The 21235-nt window shown below is 39.5% G+C and overlaps 1 protein-coding gene, 1 long non-coding RNA gene and 1 pseudogene across 4 annotated transcripts in view; 1 reads left to right on the top strand and 2 right to left on the bottom strand.

The window, feature by feature from the left end:
- Positions 1-21235, bottom strand: part of LOC131755514 (RNA/RNP complex-1-interacting phosphatase-like) — a 248669-nt pseudogene that overhangs the window by 204719 nt on the left and 22715 nt on the right.
- Positions 1-21235, bottom strand: part of LOC136794079 (uncharacterized) — a 43943-nt gene that overhangs the window by 6032 nt on the left and 16676 nt on the right. The gene's annotated exons all lie outside the window — the stretch shown is intronic.
- On the top strand, positions 3671-13270 carry LOC131755470 (RNA/RNP complex-1-interacting phosphatase-like). Of its 3 annotated transcripts, none has more exons than XR_010840331.1 (5): positions 3671-4434; positions 4693-4881; positions 10588-10663; positions 10860-11076; positions 12909-13270. XR_010840331.1 is itself a non-coding variant. In XM_067032159.1 (5 exons), the coding sequence occupies exons 1-5, from the start codon at positions 4382-4384 to the stop codon at positions 13102-13104; spliced, it is 573 nt and encodes a 190-aa protein (XP_066888260.1). In that variant the 5' UTR covers positions 3671-4381; the 3' UTR covers positions 13105-13270. The 3 variants fall into 3 exon arrangements, 1 of the variants encoding a protein (XP_066888260.1); XR_010840330.1 differs by having other exon boundaries at positions 4593-4881; XM_067032159.1 differs by having other exon boundaries at positions 4817-4881; positions 10894-11076.

Below are 21235 nucleotides of genomic sequence, written 5' to 3'. Positions count from 1 at the left end.
ATGAAATCCCAAGTAAGTATAAGTATTCAACTATTTGATCGGTAAGTCACAGTTATCTCCAGTACATTAAATAACTGGCACCAAAAAACATGTTATAGGTAAAAAGCTCTGAAGGACCAGCTATGTATATGATAATTATGTTTCAGAACTTTTAGGGTATTATATATAATAACTTGTCTTCTGGACGTGGTCTTGAAGTCTTTATGGATTCAGCCTCAGTAGTAGCAAACTGCACTGCTACTTGGTTTGGAGTACAAATTAGACTTTAGCCCTCCTGGAGGTTGAGTTTTTGGTATTGAAAACCATAGGAATGAAATTATTGTATTTCAACAAAGATCGAGGGCTTGAGGCTTAAACAAGCCAACATATGAATATATGTTTTTGTCTTGCTGTACTGCACATATGCTGTCTGGTAACCGATACTTTTTCTGCTAGTAGTGCGCAAGATTATGTCTTTTCAAGGCGCTGAGGCAGTGCACCTGTTCTGTAGTTGCAGCTGTTGCCTGAATGTATCCTAGCTGACAAATTATTGATTAATCAGAACTTGAATCTCTGAAAGATTTGTACTGGGAACCAAAATCTGAGCAAGGAGTCTCAAATGTAATTCTTAAACAGAATTACATGTTAATGAGCCATTTAACAGTGTAAATCAAGGAACATCAGTGTAGGGATTTCTTTTAATTTATTTTTTACCTGCTTGAAATATCAGTTAAAGGTTGCCAGCTTGGTTGCAGATGAACGGACGTTTGAAGTTCACCAAACTACTTAATGTGGAATAGAATAATAGGCTTCCAACGCCCTCAAGGCTGTGACCTTGCAGCCATTTTACACAGCACATCATCCTCCTATAGGGATGAACCTTTCCCCTGTCCCGAAAAGTAGCCGCTCTGGTTGAAGCTTTGCTTATTGTAACAGGGTTTTGTTTCCAGGTAACATGTCTGTGGTAGACTTAATTCTGCATAGAGATACAGATATTACTGGAAACTAATTGTTTTTTCTATTATACTCTGCTTTATCCAAAAAGTAAAAATTTAAATTGTGCTCCCGAAATTCAGATGTTGTCTTGCAATCTTTAAACAATACATGAATGATTTGCCCTTAAAAAAAAGAATTAAGCAGTTAAGCTGTTGGTCCCAAATCGGACAAATTATCCTTATACCTCCTGTCAATTTGGTTAACAGAGACTGTTATTTTATTAATCCTTATGATCCCGTGATTCTTTCATGTTTCAGGGCACAGCAGGTGAGAGAGTGGATTTGTTAAGCTGGGTGGGTTTATCCTTCTGTTATGTGTTCATTCAGTTTTATGTTCATCTACTTATTGTACACATACGGCAATAGAAGCTGCTAAAGCAATCATTGCTATTCTGCAAAACAACAAGGCACAGAAGCAGATGTCTTATTTCTGAGATTTCTCCTCCCAGGATTATGATGATTAAAGATCCTTTCCCCCCACTCCCTGGAGAGGACAAGGGGCTGCTCGCTGGAGGTTTCTTAATGACTTGGGGAAAGGCTCAGATAACCCCCCATTATGGTAATCCACCCCAGGGACAAACCACACAAGAATATTATGAATTTATTTTATTTTTCTATCCTTGCAAAGGTAATACTCAGCTCATTAGAAAATGAAAACTATACTGTCAAATTTCAGAATTACATGGATGAAGAAAATCACCAAAGCGGCATCATATCACGTGCGTTATAGTTGTACTGACTATACTGACTATATTAACTATATTGTGTTAACAATATATTGTATCACTATATATTGCAAAGGCAAAATGCTGTAACTTATTTCAGAGAAAATACTTATGTTGGCAGACCCCAAATTGTACATTGTAGACGGGTCCTAGGAAAAGATTTAATTCATAGTGGACAAGACGTGAGCTTCTGTTTTCAGCCACGTGCTATTTCAAGAATTAAACATCATGAATAATACAGGATATAAGAGGAATGGTCTAAAGAAGGAAAAGCACATTTTGATTAGGAAAGAGAATTTAAGGCTTAAGTCTTTTTTTTAAGGAAAACTGCCTTTTTACTATGAGATAAGAAAATTGTTTCCTTCTTTTCTTCCTTGCTTTCTTCTTCTTCTTCTTTTTAACCTTTTAAAAAAATTTTTGGATATTTGACCTCTAAGCTGAGATGACTGAAAATGCCTCCTCTGGGCGTCAACTTTTTGAAAGACTTTTTCCCCCTCCCTAAGGGCTATTTGCCTCTTGGAGGCATTGTCTACATTAGTCACCAAGAGGCAAGCATTTGTCCTTGCACGAAATGCTGACACCTCCTGATAAGAGGGAAGCTGCAAAGTAGAAGAATTGAAGGTCAATATGTTGATATTGGTCTCAAGCGCATTGATGTACATTTGTGAATTGGGGAAGGGGAGTGAAGCTTGAGAGTGGGCCAGTGGGGAGGGGTAAATATTTTGTGATGCTGTCTACCTATGGGCTTAGAAAGTTTACAGCTGCATTAGGAGGACAAGCATTACCATTAGCATGAAAAGCAGGGCAGACCTCAGTTGCAAAAGCTTCTAGCCATACACATAGGGCAATACGTAAATGATACACCTTATTGCATTCACCCACTCACCCTCCCCTGTTCACGCTAATTGGAAATTTCAATCCATTTCAGAGAAGTACTACAACTATCAATCATTTTCCCTGGCACGAATCTTCCAGGAAGAAGAAAATGAAATACACCTAGCCACGGAGCTCACGCACTAGCCCATGTGTCTTAGATTTAGCTGGCTTAGATCGCTAGCTGGCTTGAAGCCAAGAGGTGGTTCACAAAGTTGCTGCACATTAGAATCACCTGGGGGCCTCTGAGACCTCCCCGTGCCAGGCTCCTCCCTACACCTCCTGAATCAAAATCTCTGGGGCTGGGACCCAGACGCCAATGTTTTTCTTAAAAGCTCTTTAGGGAATTCAAATGAGCAGCAAAGCTTGAGAACCAGCCCAATGAGGGGAACAAACTGATTTCACACAGATAAAGTGGGGCAATTCATATGTTAAGAGAACGTGAATATATATGTGTGTATATATATATATATATATATATATATATTTCTTTTTTTTCTCCTAATTCTGTTTGTGTTTCAAATAGGCTTTTTTTTCTTCTGCAAAAAGCTTTATTGTTTCCATTTGGTCCAAGGCTTGGGAGAGGGCTCCAGGGCGGTTACAAAGCTGCCTCGTGGCTGCAGAGCGGGGCTTCAGGCGGAAGCTCTGACGCCAGAGGGGCTCCTCAGAGGCCGCTGGACTTCAGAGACTCCTGTTTGTGCTCGAGGGTGAGCCTTTCAAAGAGATGCTCGCCCAGCACAACCTGCGGACCAGCCAGCCTGCGGAGCTTGGTCAGGTAGGTGGTCGCCCATCTTCTTGATGAGTTTCACCTGCTCCTCCAGGAAGCGGCTCTCCAGGAAGTCACAGAGGTGGGAGTCCGCGCGGGCAGAGCCCAGGGCGCGCAGATCCCATAGTGCCTGGTTCAGGTTCTTCTCCCTAAGAATGGCGGCTTCCACAGCGTCCTGGGTTCTACCCCGCTCATGTTGAGAAGGCTTCTGCGCATCCTGGGAGAGGGCGCGGCCGCAGCACTGGTTTTGCATTTTCAAGAGGCGCTGGGCGCCCTCGCACTCCTCCTCAGCCAGTTGGCGCCAAATGTGGCCCACACTGTCCAGAGACCCATTGTTGCTGTCGAAACAGAAGCTCAGAGAGAGGTAAGTGTCCACAGATGCAGGCTGAACAGGCGATGGACGGCGGCCTCCACCTCGATGGAATAATTCTGACGAAGCTTGGAACTTGTGGTTGATCAGTGACAAGGATTTAAGCTCACAAAACGGTGCTGGCCTGTCCTGGAGGCTGAGCATAGGTGAGTGGCTGATTCTAAAGGTTGCGACTGGAAGAAAGGTAGGAGGGTGGTCGGGGGCTGGAGCAAGGAGCGTCCCTGGGTCTGTTCATTGCAAACACCGTTGAAGCAAAAGACAGCTGTGCAGGACCGCCGAGCGCACTGCCTCAAATAGGCTTCGATATAAATGAACAAGAAGTCCAAGCAAGGACAAAACTTACCCTTCCCCCCACCGGAATAGCTGGCGATACTAGAATCTAGATCTGGAGAGGGATTCTTCCGTTACTTTCTTAACATTCCAAGCCAGTAGAGCAGTGGTTCTCAAAGTATGGTCCCCTTGTAAGCAAGCAGTACCCTATGGGGCCTTCCTAGGACAGACCCATCCCCCATATCCTCTGCTGTAGTTCCTCTCTGAAGTACTCAGACAATAGTATCTCAGGCATATTTCTTGGGTTTTCAGATGCTAAAAACCACCACCGAATGGAAGAAATTAACTCCTTGATGATCATGAGCACGTAGCCCCCAGACCTTCTGGCACCTAAGGACGGATAATGTTACCTGCCCTGTGGCCTCAACATCAACCAGTCAGAGGATTGTGCACGAGGTAATCACATTCCCTGGGACGTCCCTCCCTCACCTGGCCTTTAAAAATGCTTTGCTGAAATCCTTTGGCGATTTCAGGGTTTTTTGGAACACGGGCCAACCCCTCTCCTTGCTCGATCCTGCAACAAACCTGTCTCTGCTCCACACTCCAACCTTTAGGTATGTTGGGCCTCCCTGTGCTTCAGACACACGAACCTGCATTCGGTGACAACCTGACCAGCTTTAGCAGCGTCCCCTGATAATGTGTTCGATATTCCAGTTGTAGGGCCCTGTCCCAGCCCTATGGAATCAGCAACTCTGGTGGGGCGCAGTGATCTCTGTTATAACAGGCCCTCCAGATGATTTTTCTTCACCTTAAAGTTTGGACATATCTGCATTGTCAGCTGGCCAAAGCGTCCACCAGCAGGGGAAGGGGAGCGGCGCCTGGAAAAGATCGGGACCAGCCAAGGCAAGTCCAGCAGCATGTGCCGTGGTAGTCACGGAGAACGCCTTTGCTCCACTGGTTGGCACAGACTAGTATCTGGGAGCACTGGCAGGGTTATGGAGGATGCTTTACATGTCAATGTAGAGTGACCGCTGTCCTGGTTTGCCAGGGACTTCCCTGTGTGAGCACTTAAAATCTCATCCCGGCAAAGCCCTTAGCCCTGGGTTTGAAAAACTTAGGCAATAACATGAAATTTAGGGGAAACACGATCTAGGTTTTGGGCAAGTCACAAGTGCTAATTAAAGCTAAGCAAGTATGGACAACATCTAGCCTTCTTTGCCCCTTTGCGGGGACGTAAATCTGATTGGGTGAAAGGACTTATTGTTAAGAAATCTTTGTGGAAACATCCCCTTCTGCTTAGTCCACTGGTTCTCAGTTCTGGCTAGACATTGGCGTCGTCTGGGGAGATTTAAAATGATTTTATTGGTCTAGGATGACCAACCGTCGGTGTGAGGGTTTGTAAAAAGTGCTTCAGATGATTCTAACGTGCAGCCAAATTTAGGGGCCACCGCTTAAGCTTTTGAGCCGCTGCTACATATTTTCACCTCATCTTCCTGTGAGAGTATCCAACAGTAGCTGAGGTTTGTGTTGTTTTCTTTTTCTTTTTTTCACTGTCTTATTATAAGATTTACTGTCTTAAATAAGATTGAATGTACAGAAAATCCTGCTAGTCCTTCTGGTATAGCTGGATACTTAGAATAATAGCGTTAAGATATATACCATTTAAGTATTGTGACTGGCCTTTTTAAAATCAACATCTGCATTGAATTCGTAGGATCCCTTTTGAAGTTGTCATGTTGGGGAGCTATACCTCTGATCTGCTGCCATTGCTAAATATCTGGACACCTCTTATTAGGAATTGCTTTTAAAAATCTTTAGGGATTAAAACCAAGATTGCTGTATTATTTGTCCTGGGACCACAAAAACCTCACAAAGTTCCCCCACTGTACCTTCTACCCCCATCTCTGAGCCTTGGCAACTTCTTATCTGTTCTCCATCGCCACAGTTTTGTTATTTTAAGAATAATAAGTAAACATAATCATCAATTACTTAATCTTCGGAGATTGGCCTTTAAAATTTTTCCCTCGGCATCATTCCCTTGAAGTTCATTTCAATTTTTGCCTATATTAATAATTTGTTCCTTTTTGTTGCTCGGTAGTATTCTATCGTAAGATTTTATCATATCACATATTGTTTCCACATTCATCCATTGAAAGACATTTGGGTAGTTGCCAGTTTTTGGCTATTAAAAATAAAACTGCTAGGAACATTTCTATGTAAGTTTCTGTGGAAACTTCATTAAGTTTTTGTTTCTTTTGGATAAATGCTCAAGAGTACAATTACTGCGTTGTAGGGTGAATCTACTTTTAGGATGAAAAGAGACTGTCAAGCTGTTTCTCAGAGTGGCTAAACCATTTTATTTTTCCACCAGTGATGTAATTTTTCTACGTACTCGCCAGCATTTGATATTGTCACTATACTTTAATTTTAGTTATTCTCTGATATGTCATTATGGTCTTAATTTGCATTTCCCTAATGGCTAATGATGTTGAACATCTTTTCATGTGCTTCTTTGCCATGTGTATATTCTCTTCCATGAAATGTCTGTTCCTGTCTTCTGCCTATTTTCTAGTTGGATGTTTTTAAGTTGTTTGGAGAGTTCTTTGTATATGACATATATGTATATGAGAAATGACTTTGTATACAAGTCATTTGTCTCATATGGGATTTTCAAATATGTTTTCCCACTGTGTAATTTGAGTTTTCATCCACTTAAAAGGATCTTCTAGGAAGCATTTTTAACTCATTTTGATGAGATCCAGTTTATCAGTTTTTGCTTTTATTGATCATACTTTCCGTGTCAAGTCTAAGAATTATTCACCTAGTTCTAGATGCCAAAGATTTTCTCCTTTTTTTCCCTAAAAATGTCCTGCTTTTACATTTACGATTATGATCCACTTTGATTTAGTTGTTGTGTAAGGTGTGGAGGTTTAGGTTAAGGTTCATTTTTTGTTTGTTTGTTTTTGTTGAGGGATATTCAACTGTTTCAGTACCATTTTTTGAAAAGTCTATTCTTTCTTGATAGCTTTTGCACTGCTGTCAAAAACAAGTTAAATGTATTTATGTCAGTCTATTTCTGGGTTCTCAATTCCATTCCATTGATCTATGTATCTACCCTCCATCATTACTGCAAAATCTTGAAATTGGGTAGGTTAATTCCTCCCATTTTAATCTTCCTTTACAAATTGTTTTAGCTATTCTTCAGCCTCTTCTTACTATATAAATCTTAGAATAAGCTTGTCTATATCCACAGAAACCTTGAGGGCATTTAAAGAGTAATTGTGTTAAGCCTCTTAACTTGGGGAGAGTTGACATCTTCATTACGTTGTGTTTTCTAATCCATGAACAAGGTATGTCTCCCTATTTGTTTGGGACTTTTCAATTTTTCTTCATCAGCATTTTGTAATTTTCAGTATACAGGTCCTATAAATGTCTTATTGGGCTTATTATTTAAGTATTTATTTAGGTCAATTGTAAATGGCATCACATATTTTTATTTAAGCTTCTACACATTTGTTATTAATATATAATTTGATAAAATTCTGTTGATTTTGTACTCTAAAACATTGACAAACTAATATTATTTCTCAAGCTTTTTGTGTTTTCTTTGGCATTTTCTCCATTTAGATTTTCATCTCATCTTCAGATAGAGACATTTTTACTTTTCCTTAATCAATATAATAGGATATATTACTATTCAACATTCAGTAGGATATATTCCTTCCTATTTTACATAGTAGGAATAGTCCTTTTTTCTTTTAAATAAACTTTTTAAAACTTTAACTTTTAAATTTATGTATTTATTTATTTATTTTTGCTTTATTTTCTTACTAGACCCTCCAGTAATATATTTAATAAAAGTGGTGAGAGCAGATATCGGTGCCTTGTTTCTGATCTGACAGAGAAAGCATTCAGTCTTTCACAGTTAAATATTATGTTGGTATAGGTTGTTTGTAGGTCATCTCTATGAGTTTCAAACTATTCCTAGTTTGCTTGGAGTTTTTTTTCTTCTTTCTTTAAAATCATGAATGGGATTGGAGTTTGTCAAATGCTTTCTCTGCATTAATGGATAGGCTCACATGACTTTTCCCCCTTAATCTATAGGATATGGTGGATTACACTGTTTGATTTTCAAATACTTAACCAACTTTGCATAACTGGAATAAATACCACTTGATCATGGTATATTATTCTCTTTATATATTTCTGGATTTAATTTACTAATATTTGGCTGAGGATTTTTGCAGCCAATTCATAAAAAATATTGGTCCGTAGTTTTCTTCTTTCTATACTATCCCTGTCTGGTTTTGGTATCAAGGTAATACTGGCTTCATAAAATTAATTAGGAACTGTTCCCTCTACTTCTGTCTTTTATCTACTCATGTAAAATTGGTGTTAATTCTTTAAGTCTTGGGTAAAAGTGAAACATCTAAGCCTGAATATTTCTTTGGGAGTTTTTTTTTAAACATCTTTATTGGAGTATAACTGTTTTACAATAGTGTGTTAGTTTTTCCTTTACAACAAAGTGAATCAGTTATACATATACATATGTTCCCATATCTCTTCCCTCTTGCATCACCCTCCCTATCCCACCCCTCTAGGTGGTCACAAAGCACAGAGGTGATCTCTTTTGGGAGTTTTTAAATGAAAAATCAGTGTTTCAAATGGTTACAGGAAAATTGAGATTATCTATTTCATCTTGGCTGAGTTTTGGTAGTTTGGGGTGTAGAAGCATTGGTCCATTTCATCTACATTTTTGAATATATAGTGTAGACTTGTTCATAATAACTTGTCCCTTATTAACCTGCACGATATGTCATGGTATCCCTGGTTGCATTTCTGATATATGTGATTTGTGCCATCTCTCTTTTTATCTTTATCAGTCTTGCTAGATGTTTATTGATTAGATTGTTTATTTCAAAGAACCAGCCTTTTGTTTCACTGATTTTCCCCTCTATTTCGATGTTTTCAGTTTCATGGATTTCTGTCTCATCTTTATTATTTCCTTCTTTCTGCTTGTTGAGTGTTTTTCCTCTTCCTTTTATACTATTTTAATATAGAAAATTAGATTATTGCTTTGAAATATTTCCTTTCCCAATTTAGTGCTATAGACTCCTCTTTCAGCATTGCTTTCACTTCATTCCACAAACTTTGATCTGTTATATCTCCTTTTTCTTTTATTCTATGCATTAAATAATTTTTCCTTGATGCTGTCTTTTTCACCCAGGAGCTATGTGGAATTGTGATGTTTAGCTTTCATGTGATTGAAGATTTTCCTGTTGTCTTTCTGTTACTGATTTGTAGTCTGATTCCATTATGGCTAGAGAACATACTCTCTATGATTTTAATTCTTTTAAATCTACTCATGTTTTTTTATCGCCCAGTATATGGTATATGAGTGACTGTTCCACGGACACTTGAATATGTATTCTGTTCTTATTGAGTGTGTTCTTCAAACATCAGTTATATCCTGCTGATTGACAATGTTTTCATTTTTTCCATATCCTTGCTGATTTTTCTCTCTGATAGTTCTATAAATTGCTGTGTTGAAGTGTCAAATAATAATTGTGGATTTAAAATTTTCTCCTTTTACCTTTTTCAGTGTTTGCTTCATGTATTTTGAAGTTCTGTTGTTTGGTGCACACACATTTAGTATCACTAGGTCATCTAGGTGGATTATTCCTGTTATCTTCATGTAATGACCCTCTGCCCCGAATAATTTCCTTTGCTCTGAAATCTACTTTATCTGATATCAATATAGCCATTCCTGCTTTTTCTGATTAACGTTCACATGATATATCATTTTCATCCTTTTACTTTGAACTACCTATATCATGATGTTTAAAGTAAGCTTCTTATAGACAGTATATAGTTGCAACATGCTTGTGATTTTTTAATCTACTCTTCCAATCTCTGTCTTTGATTTGGTTATTTGGATCATTTACAGTTAATGTAATTATTGCTATGTTAAAGATTAGGTCTACCATTTTATTTTTTGTTTTGTCTTTTACATTAGTTTCTCAATCCTGTCTTTCTCTTATTTTGCCTTCTTGTGGGTGACTTAAACATTTTTTAGTAAGTCCATTTTAACTTAATTTATTTATAATCATTTGTGTATGCTGTTTGCATAGTTTTCTTAGTGCTTGCTTTTGGCATTACACTATACATATGTAACTTACCATAGCCTACTGGAATCAGTGTTTTATTACTTCAAGTGAAGTTTCAAAATTTTACTTCCCTTTAGGTCTCTTAATATTCCCCAGGGTTTTTTTTCTGTTTTTTTTTTTTTTTTTTCTGGTACGCGGCCTCTCACTGTTGTGGCTTCTCCCATTGTGGAACACAGGCTCCGGACACGCAGGCTTAGCGGCCATGGCTCATGGTCCCAGCCGCTCGCCGGCATGTGGGATCTTCCCGGACCGGGGCACGAACCCGTATCCCCTGCATCTGCAGGCAGACTCTCAACCACTGCGCCACCAGGGAAGCCCCCTGGCAGGCGGATTCTTAACCACTGTGCCACCAGGGAAGTCCCTGGATTTCAGCTTTGAACTGCTCTCTCTGGGAAAGATTTGCTCTTTGTACAGTTATTCTAACAGTTCATCCACTCCTCAGTATTCAATAGGAGCCGTGGACATTGCTTAGAAAGACAAAACTTCATTGAAGACCTTCAGAATGGTCCCATCAGAAAGTAAGTTGCATATTATATGTGATATTTGTGGTTAGGAAGATCTATTCTTATATCATTTAAGTTGCACATATCCCTTCTTCTTGTACCTTGTTTACTTGCTCGAGGAAACCTAAACAAATAGGAATGGGGGGGGGCGGATGGAATTGTTATTTTCACGGGCCAAAATATAGTCCTAAATTGGCTACTGAATTTGCAGACCAGTAATATTTTGTGGAAACATGCTGTTTGAGGAATCGGGATTCCAGTGTATCCAGAACAAGTGGCTTTGAAGACTCAGAGCACATGATGGAACCAGTTCACACAGCTAATAAGTCTGTTAACCAAGGACCGAAGTATAACCTACCTCGGACCCCAGGTTACCTAACATCTCGGCATTTCCATACCCAGACCCAAGGTTTGCAGCAATCAGAAAGGTATCTCTGCTTTCCCTTTTTCTAGAATTGAAATAGAAATTAATACTATAAATTAGTGCAAACACATTATACTGTGAAGAACTGGTGTTTTCTTGCTGATCAGTGTCAACCAGGAGGTATTGTATGTTCCATAGTTTGCATTTAGGGCTGGAAAATCAAGTATAGGAGGGGGAATAGGTGATTTTTCAAGGGCAGTTGGGAAGAGGACTTAGAAATTTTCATTGATTCTTAAACTTAGTTTAAACCAATAATTTGATGTGAGTGTCAGAAAGGATCTTACATTCTTAGGCTGCATTAATAGTGGTATAGTCTTCAGAATAAAGAAGGTTGCTTTATTTAAAGAGTAAATACAAATTATAGGGAAAATGGTAAAATTCCAGTAGAGAAACTTGCAAAGGGGTTGAACACATAAATCACAAACATACTTTTACTTGGGAAACAGGAAAAACCTCAATACAATTAAAACAACAACAGTGTTTGCTATTTGGCTGTTAATTTAGCAAGTGTTTGACAAGGTAGTCCAGTGTATTGATTGTCCGGCTGGACCTGGGTGTGCATCCTGGCTCTGCTGTTCACCCTGTACGTGGTCTTGAGTAAGATCTCTAAATTCCTATTTTCTTACCAGTTAGATGGAAATGTTAATAATATTATAAGTAAAATGTTAATAACATATACCTTGGGATTGTTGTTGATTATTACATGAGTTAATAAAGTACTTTAGCACATTGTAAACTTTCAGTTTTCAAAAAGATGTTTGGCATTTTTAGCAGATGTAAACATTTCAAAAAGGTGTTGCTTGTGTTGCCAGGGGCACTGAAAAATGATATAGCCCTTTTGAAACATAACTGTAATAGCCATAAAAATGTTCATACCTAGTAATTCTGCCATGAGGTTACAGAAATACTTAAAAATATGGAAAAATCTACATGCATTTAATCATTCAGCACATTCCTCAAACTCCCTACTATGTATCAGACCCTGGACTAGGGGCTTCGGATACAGTTGTATATGTTCTGGGATGTTAATCCCAGCATTTTTTACAGTAGTGGAAAAATTGGTAGCAGTTTGCATTTCTAACGATGAAGAATAGCTAAGTAAATTATTATATCCATAGTATGATATTTTATAAAGCCATTGAAAGTGATAGCTTACTTATGATAAGTGAAAATAATAGGTTATGATTCAGCAGTCTAAAAAAGATGCTAGGGGGAAAAAGACCAAAAGTAAATATTAACCAGTTTACTTAGATTAAGTGGGATTGAGGGGTTTTGGGGGGTGTTTACTTTTCTCAGATTTCCAAATTTTCTTTTGTATGATTATATTAGATTTACTGATGTTGCTTTTGAGACAATTAAATTTTAACTTTCCAAGTTTGTTGCATGTGCCATGGTTAGAATTTCTACATGTTATAATTAATTTATATATGTATTTAGTTACAAAGTGAAAGTAGGCTCCTGGTTTCAAAAATAAATAGCTTATTCTGTTTCCTGTCAACCTTGCCACACTTGGAGAGAATGTATCTGATTAGAATAGTATGCGCATTTATCTCTATAGGGAAAGGTGGAAAGGCTTCTGGGAACCTACAGTGTGCCGAGGCATTGTGGTGGGTAACTGAAGTATAGCATCTTAATTTACCTTCAAAACAATCCATGAAGATGGAAGGTATTATTAGCTCTATTTTATAAAGAACTACAAAATCCAAAATTAAGCAATTTTATCTGCTAAAATCACACAGGTAGAAAACAGTAGAACCAGAGTATCTATGTATAATTTTATAAAGCTTATTATGTATATTGATTAAAACAAATAATGGTGTATTACTTTTGTTTAAGAAAATTTTCACAGAATCAGAACATTTACCAGAGAGGCCATTTTTCTCCTCCTGGTCCCCACGGAGAGGACCGTTTACACAGGAGGTACTCTTGGAATGTAAAGCCAAATGCCAGTCAAGCAGCTGAGAACAGAAGGTGGTATCCTGGCGGTTACTACAGACTACCCTATCCGACCTCTTATAGACGGACCAAGTGACACAAGCCTACCGTGGAAATCTATCTAGAGACAGAACAGGACTGAAGACAGCCAGAGTGACTTTTTATAAGATCAGGTCAAATGAGGTTTATAATCTATTTTAGTGCTCCCTTATGTGTTCGAGCTTAAGGAAAATTTATATTGATACTTAGCTCCGCTGATAAATTTGCAGTATTTCCAACAGTGAAGGAAATAATCTGTCATTCCGTTCTTAAATTTTTTTAAAGGAGGATGATATTTTAGAACTGATAAAAAGTAATAAAGGGCATCCCTTGTAAATTATTTTTAAAAATTCTATCTTCCTCTTCTGGTGTATTTCCTTCTGAATAGACTTGTAATGTTAGTGTTGTGTGTGCAGAAAATTTTTAGTGTTTTTGTCATGTTCTGCTTTACCCAATCATCAGGGTATCTTCACCCCTCCCAAAAAAACTGTTCAAGATTTCTATTAAAATCTACCTAGGAGATAATCTCTTTAGAACCTAATCACTATTTGTAATTAGTTGTAGTATTTTTGTGATTAGACATTTCTTTCTTTCTTTTGGCAGCCTATTGTTGGATTTGACCAATTTCCTTTCACTGAATTGTCAGATATGCCATCTAACACTGGATAAACTTTTAGGGATTGATTGTCAATTGAGCAGGAGAGACCAATTGACAAACGTAAATGCTCAATGCTGGGTAATTTACCTGGCAGGGTAATTGTTATGAACTGGGTGGAGCTACTCAGAAAACTTGAAAACTTCTGTAGACTATAAAGGTTGCTTGATGAACAGAATAGGGTGCGACATTTGAAGCCTGGAATATCTGGGGAGACCTGCATGGCTCCTCGTGTTGTTGCTTCTTTGGTGAACGTAACCTGCTGCAGTCTTTCTCCACTTGCCTCTCACAGCGGAATGGTGCCTTGACCTTGACTTTTTCTAAGTTGCCCCTTCTGCTAGTTTACCTCTGGAACACACACCTGGATCACGTGGGAGCTGTTCATTATTTTTAGCTGCAGAGGAAGCCAGAAACCTTTGTTTGCTCAAGAAAGGGTCTAACTGTCATGACATCATAAGCCTTGGTAAATATTTGATGAATACTTGGGCAAGTTGGCTTCATTGTTTGAGTCTCTGATTTTGAAGCGTTGTATCATGGAAAGTCTGATACTGCATATGATAGTTGTTTTCTCTGTTCTGTGTTATAAATGAACATCTTGCGGAACCTGACCCTGAGGAAGTGCTCTAACTCAGCTACTCCCTGGTCTGTGTCTGATGGGCTCAGTCAGCTTGCTACCTTTCATCTAGGTGGTGGCTCAGAAAGTTTTTTTCTGCCCGCCACATTTAACAGAGATACAAGAGTTCTTCTTGCCAGAAGGCTGCTCTGTGGAATTGTTCCTTCACATACATCGTGAACTCTCCCTTGGAAAGATAGTGGAGCAGCAAGACAACTGGTGAGGCAAAAAAAAAAAAAAAGCGCCACCAGGGACAGGCATGGGAGTCCAGCTAATCGAATAGTTTTAAGGAGTTCCTTGGCACGCAGTTTCTGAGGAGGACTTTGCCAGCACAAGCGTCATCTTAAGCACTGCCACCTTTGAAAACCTTCTTTGATCGTGTTGTCCTCTCTGTCCCCATCCCATTTCATTTATCAACACAGCTTATTGAAAACCAGTCTCTGTTTGCCATCTCGTGTCTCATTTGCTCTTCAGCACACTGTGTTTCTGGCTTCTGCTCACGTCACACCACTGAAAGTCCTCTGGCTAAAGGGACGAGAAACCTTTGTGAAAGGTCTTTAGTGGTCTGTGTAAGCTTTTAAATTTTTTATTTTTATTTAAAAAAAACACAGGTTAAGTATTGGGTTGGCCCAAAAGTTTGTTTGGGTTTTTCCGCAGGATGCTACGGAAAACCCAAACGAACTTTTGGGCCAACCCAACAGTTTAAAATGCAAATAGTTCTACCGAGATTTCTGTGAAAAAGAGTAGTCTTCCCATCAGCACCCCTGCCCTATCCCCTGATTGTCACTCCCCAGGGCAATCACTTTAAGTAGTTTTGCATTATTTTCTACCCAAAGGCAACCACTTTAAGTATTTTAGCATTATTTTCTAATATTTGCCTCCATATTTAAATACTAGGCTTATATTACCACGTCTTGATTTTTCAGTTTCTGATACTATCTATTGACTTCCTACTGTGAAAGATGAGAATTTAGCTCTTTCCCATCATCTGTCCACGTACACACTTCTGTTCCCCTCATCTTTTCAGGATAGTTATTTCCCAACTTTTGGTGAAATCAGTATTCTAAGTTTATGTTATTTGCTAGGTAAGTATCATTCACCTCTGAACCATCGTGTATGAGTATGTCTCCATTCTTTACACCGTTTTGTCCCCTTCAGTTTTGTTTGCGTCTTTTCCTCTGAACCTATCACTAATCATCCTCCAAACCTCTAACACCACTGTCACATTTCTCAGTGTGGATAGGGTAAATACATCAGATGCTTTTTTGTTTGAAATCTTTCCTGGATTGATTGGACTTGTTCTTGACCTGTTCTAGGTTGGGCACTGTTTTTAGTTTGCCAGGGCTGCCATAAAAAAGTACCACAGACTGGATGGCTTACATAACAGATGTTTATTTTCTCACAGTACTGGAGGCCAGAAGTCCAAGATCAAGGTGTTGGCAGGGCTGGTTTCTTCTGAGGCCTCTCTCCTTGGCTTGTAAATGGCCACCTTCTCCCTTGGTCTTCACATGGTCTTCCCTCTGTGTCTACGTGCAGATTTCCTTTCCTTATAAGGATACCAGTCATAGTGGATTAGTGCCCACCCTAATGACCTCATCTAAACTTACCTCTTTAAAGATGCCATCTCCAAGTACGGTCACATTCTGAAGTCCAGGTGGTTAGGATAACTTCAACATATGACTTCCGCAGGAGCACAGTTCAACATGTGACAGGCACGTCGGTTGTTTTCTACACCTGAGCCGTAGCTCTTGCCCTGAGATTTCTCTTTGCCTTCACCCTGCTCCTTTCTTATGCCCCTCTTCTGTGTCCTGGATCCACAGCGGCTGCGTTCATGGTTTACTTCCCTCTTTGGTGGAGCATATCCTTCCATGGTTTCCCAAGGATTAATGGGATGTAAATTTTTGAGGCTTTTGCATGTCTGAAACGGGTTTATTTTATTCTTCCACTGCACTAGTAGTTTGATAGACTGTACAATTGTAGGTAAGCACTTTAAAATGCATTTATTCATTGTTTTCCAGAGTTCATTGTTGCCGTTTGAAGCCTTGTGCTATTCCGATTCCAGAACTTTTATTTGTGACCTGTAATTTTTCTTTCTGCAACTTTAGGATCTCTGTTTCAGGTGTCCTGAAAGTTCATGATATGACTTAGTGTGGGTATTTTTAAAATTCATAATGCTAGATACTAAGTGAGGTCTTCCAGTCTGGCAGGCTATGTGCATCAGTTCTGGGAAATTTTCTTTTCGCTTTATCTTTTCTATTTTCTTTTTGGGGAACTTCTATTAGTTGACGATTGGATTTTCTGAAATGTACCTCTAAGTTAATTATATTTTTTCTTTTATTTTCCAGTTTTAATCTTTCCTTTCTTTTTTTAAATCACAAAAATTTTCTCAGATTTCCACCCTTCTGTTGATTATTTAGGTTTTCTGCTAGATATTATATACATATTTCTTCTATATATTTTTTAAAATAAATTTATGTATTTATTTAATGTTGGCTGCATTGGGTCTTTGTTGCTGCACGCGGGCTTTCTCTAGTTGCAGGGAGCAGGGGCTCCTCCTCATTGCACCACGTGGGCTTCTCATTGTGGTGGCTTCTCTTGTTGCTGAGCACGGGCTCTAGGGCACGAGGGCCTCAGTAGTTGTGGCCCATGGGCCTCAGTAGTTGTGGCTCGTGGGCTCTAGAGCGCAGGCTCAATAGTTGTGGTGCACGGGCTTAGTTGCTCCACGGCATGTGGGATCTTCACGGACCAGAGCTCAAACCCATGTCTCCTGCATTGGCAGGCGGATTCTTAACCACTTGCCACCAGGGAGGTCCCCTGCTATATGTTTTTAATCCCCAAGAGCTAGCTCTTCTTTTCGCAATGTTTTTTCCCAGGCATTTCATTTTTTATTTTTTTTAATGAATGCATTATCTTGTCTCTCTCTAAAGTTATCAATTTTTAAGTTTCTTTGGTTCCCTGTCAGCTGTTTTTGTGTTGTCCTGTTTGTTGATGCCTTTCTCTCCTTTTAGATGTGATCTTGAAATATCTGGTGATCTTTGCCTGTCATTTAGTACTTAAGATTGAGGCACTCAGGGCTGATGGAAGTGTATGGTAGACTTGTAGTAAGGTGCTCAGTCACCTTGACTTTTTGTTTAGTTTCCCCTTGCTGCACACAATGAGGTTTTATTTTTCTCCATCCTGAGAGTTAATATCTTTGACATTTTTATTGCTCTCTCTCGCTCTCTCTCTCTGTGTTTGTGTCTGTGTGTGTGTGTGTCTACCATTCATCATCCCTCCCATTCTCTTGTGTTCTTAATGTTTAGGTGTCTTATCTTCTTGGTAGGGTTTGAGTAAAGCGTAGAGATATAGACATGAGTTCAGTCTAGCCAGTGTAATGAGACTTTGCCAATTAAATTGGTTTTGGGTTTAACCTCAGTCTGGTAAGCTTGATTTTTATGCATCATGTCCCAGGAGTGCAGGCCATTCAGTGCCCTAAGTCATGATTTGGACCCACAAAATCAACTACACACACTCCTGCTCTGGAGGTAGGCCCTATCTAGATCCTGTCTGAACCACCTTTCTAATGTAATTCTAACCACTGCCCCAGAATTATGTCCTAAAACAAGCTCATTAATGTTATTCCCCTGTTGGAAACCTTTAATGGCTTACAGCCTTCAGAATCCATTTCCAACTCCTTGTCAGGGCCCTGTGTGATCTGACTCCCAGCTGAGTTTTCAAAGCCTCTGCCGTGTTCCACTCCATGCTTCAGTGTGCCGGCCATTTCTTGACCACAACATTATACATGTTTATGCCGCAGTATCTTTGTCTTTCAGGTTGTTCCCTTGGCTACAATGGCTCTCCTATAGCCTCTGTGCACAAATCATTCTTGAAGCCCCCTCTCCTCAGTAAAGCCTTCTCTCCCAACCCTACCCCCCTACTGAATTACTCCTTTTTCTACAAGGTACCGTGTATCACTATTTAGCATTTATTTCATTCATAGCTCCTGTTATGGGAAACACAGCTTCTAAGAATGGTCTCAGATTCCCTCAACCTCCTCCCCCTCCCTGAAGGTGCCATCTGCCCCCTGGACCACACTCCCCTGTTTTGCCTTTGCCAGCAAACCTAATTAGCACTCTCTGAGCTGACTAGAGCCCAGGTGAAACTCCGGGCCTCCATACCAAGCCCTCTCTATTCTCAGCCATCCCTCCATGTTAGAGTTGGAGGAAATGCTACATATCAGGCCACAACTCTGGCTTTCTGAGCTGCTAGAGAAGGGTGAGATGATGAACAGAAGTGTAGAGGAGTTGTCTCCCATGGAAGGAGCCTTGATTGATTAATGAAATGCATAAGACAGGAGGAAGCCTGGCAGCAAATTCCCGCTTCTTTCTCCCTTCTGTGGATTACTCTCAGGAATGGTTTTTCCTTTCAAGCCTCCCAAAGTAAGTCCAGCTTGCTGAGTGAACATATATAGCAAACAACCTGTGTGTCTTTTTGTCTCATTGTGAAGCCCGTTCCCCACCCTCACAACTCTGTTCTTACATACAACCCCCCCAAAATACCAGCATTTTAATCCTTGCCTCAGGCTCTGCATTCTAGAAGACCTCTGCAAGACAAATGTAACACATTTAAAATTCATAAATGTAGGGACATCCCTGGTGGCGCAGGGTTTGAGACTCCGCCTGCTGATGCAGGGGACATGGGTTCGTGCCCCGGTCCGGGAACATCCCACATGCCGTGGATCGGCTGGGCCCGTGAGCCATGGCCACTGAGCCTGTGCATCCGGAACCTGTGCTCCGCGACGGGAGAGGCCACAACAGTGAGAGGCCCGCATACCACAAAAAAAGAAAAGAAAAAAAAAGTAAAAAATATTGAAAGATTTTCAATCAATCTAATCTGCCTAATCAACCTTCGAAAATATTCTATCAACTTATACTCCACTCACAGTGAAACATTTATTGGGTTTCCATTATGTGCCTGGTATGCTGGAGGTTGACAGTATGTATTTACATTTTACACAATACCAAAAAAAGCCTGAGAGAGATAAGAGTGGAGCTCAAGTATAACATTTGCTCACAGTATCAGGCATAGTGATCTGTACCCGTTAGAAAAACTGTGAATCCTGCCTCAAATGGAACAGCAAAGAACAGCATGTCCTACAGTAGGTCTGAAGGTATAATAGCATACTAAATTCCATTGTTATTTATAATAGGAAATGTTTTCTGTTAGTTTTACTTTTTAGTTTCTAATTTCTGAAAGTATCTTACATACACGGTTAGTAACCTTCACAACCATTTGAGCTGGGTAAACGGAGTCAGGAATGTCACAATTATTGAATGAATGAATGAATGAGTAAAAAGATCACTAGCTTTAGTGTATCTGGGACAGTCATAGTCTAACCAAGTTTCAATCCACAAGCATTTATTTACAATTCTGAAAACTTCCACATAATTACAAATGGGACAATATTAGTAAATTACTATTTGGATAAAGAAAAGATACATGCTAGCTCAACAAAGTTTACAAACTTACAATTAGGCACATTCAATTTGGTGCTAAGTCATATAATATTCTTTTGCAATTTATGAAAAATATCCAATAGGCATGTAATGGTCAAAAAGTACAAATGATACAAATATCTACACAAATGACAATGTACAAATTGTGACATAAATCTATCAGAAACTAGAAAATCTGTGTTGGTCTTATAGTTCCAGCTTGCTAAAAGATACAGGCTTTGGGTGGGAGCACAAAAAAATCCAGACCTGGCCATAACAAGGTTTCCAGAAAGTATGGGAACTAGCATAGAGTAGGCCTCTGGATGGGAGTGGGTCCAACATGAGATATAACAATGCCTGCATGGGTATGTAGTATGCTGGGATGGAAAATATAGGAGGAAGGCATATTTGGAGAATCAGACAGCTAAGTTTTTGACACTAACAAAATCGACCAGTATCTGATACGGCATCAGGACACATGCAAGGGTTTGAGGGATTCCAGTATTTAATTAAATCAAAATGTGACAATGGGAAGAATTAAGGACAGCCTCAGGGGTAGATGAACTGGCTATGTTACACCAAGCCAAGTCTCGGTTAACTTGATGGGTTCAAAATGCAGAAAGTGGGTATACCGGACAAGACAATACCCTAACTATAAGAATAAAGGTTTAGGTCAGGGCAGAGCTTGATGTTCCTAAGTGTTGAAATAGAGCTCTGTAGTTTCTTCCTCCTACATGTAAGATTCTTTTAGAGGTTAAGATGAGGCTGAGCCTGCAAGCTAAAGTTAAATGGCTGGAACTAGGGAGAGAAAATAGGTTACATAGGCTTGGAACCAAGGAAAGCCTAACTAAGGGTTTGCCTACATCGAATTGAATGTTGGAACTGAGTATTTTAATAGGCAAACATTTGAGTGATACCAAAATTTGTCATACCACACTTGCCCCAATCTCACACCACCCACCCTAACCTGCAGTAGCTATGGGTCCCTTGATCTCCATGGAAATATAGAGAAAAGAGACACTGATCTGGCTTGCAGGTATTTAGTAAGTTGTTAGCCTCAGGTCACATAGTAGTATCATGTAAATAGGCCTTCTGAAGTAGGAAGCTTAGGGGAAAAACCCTGAGAAAAACTTAAAGGCTTAAGCCACATCTCTATACTACAACACCTTTCACAATTTCTTCTCAGAGAAGCATCATCCCCATCAGGGAAAAAACTCATATCTCATAATAGGAAAAACAGGCCTAAAAATTAAATGTGTGTCTTTGGAGGTCCCATCTATGGGATATCTTCCTGGTACTGGAAAAGTCCCCAGAAAGATCAATCTTTGCACCCCTGAAAGCTGACCACCAAGGAAAATGACTACATCCATAGATTTCCTCCCTCAAACCAGCTTACCTCACATATAAATCATTAGCAACTCAGCCCTTACTGACACTATCACAGTCA

This window comes from Kogia breviceps, chromosome 4 (genome assembly GCF_026419965.1).
Source record: "Kogia breviceps isolate mKogBre1 chromosome 4, mKogBre1 haplotype 1, whole genome shotgun sequence".
Lineage (NCBI taxonomy): Eukaryota > Metazoa > Chordata > Mammalia > Artiodactyla > Physeteridae > Kogia > Kogia breviceps.
The sequence above is the reverse complement of the archived record's forward strand: the minus strand, read 5'-3'. Positions and strand labels throughout refer to the sequence as shown.

Coding starts and splice junctions, on each gene's coding strand:
- LOC131755470 (XM_067032159.1), top strand. CDS start 4,382: ATGTTACCTGCCCTGTGGCCTCAACATCAACCAGTCAGAGGATTGTGC. Junction 10,664..10,893: donor CAGAATGGTCCCATCAGAAA/GTAAGTTGCATA, acceptor ATGCTGTTTGAG/GAATCGGGATTCCAGTGTAT. Junction 11,077..12,908: donor GGTTTGCAGCAATCAGAAAG/GTATCTCTGCTT, acceptor CTTTTGTTTAAG/AAAATTTTCACAGAATCAGA.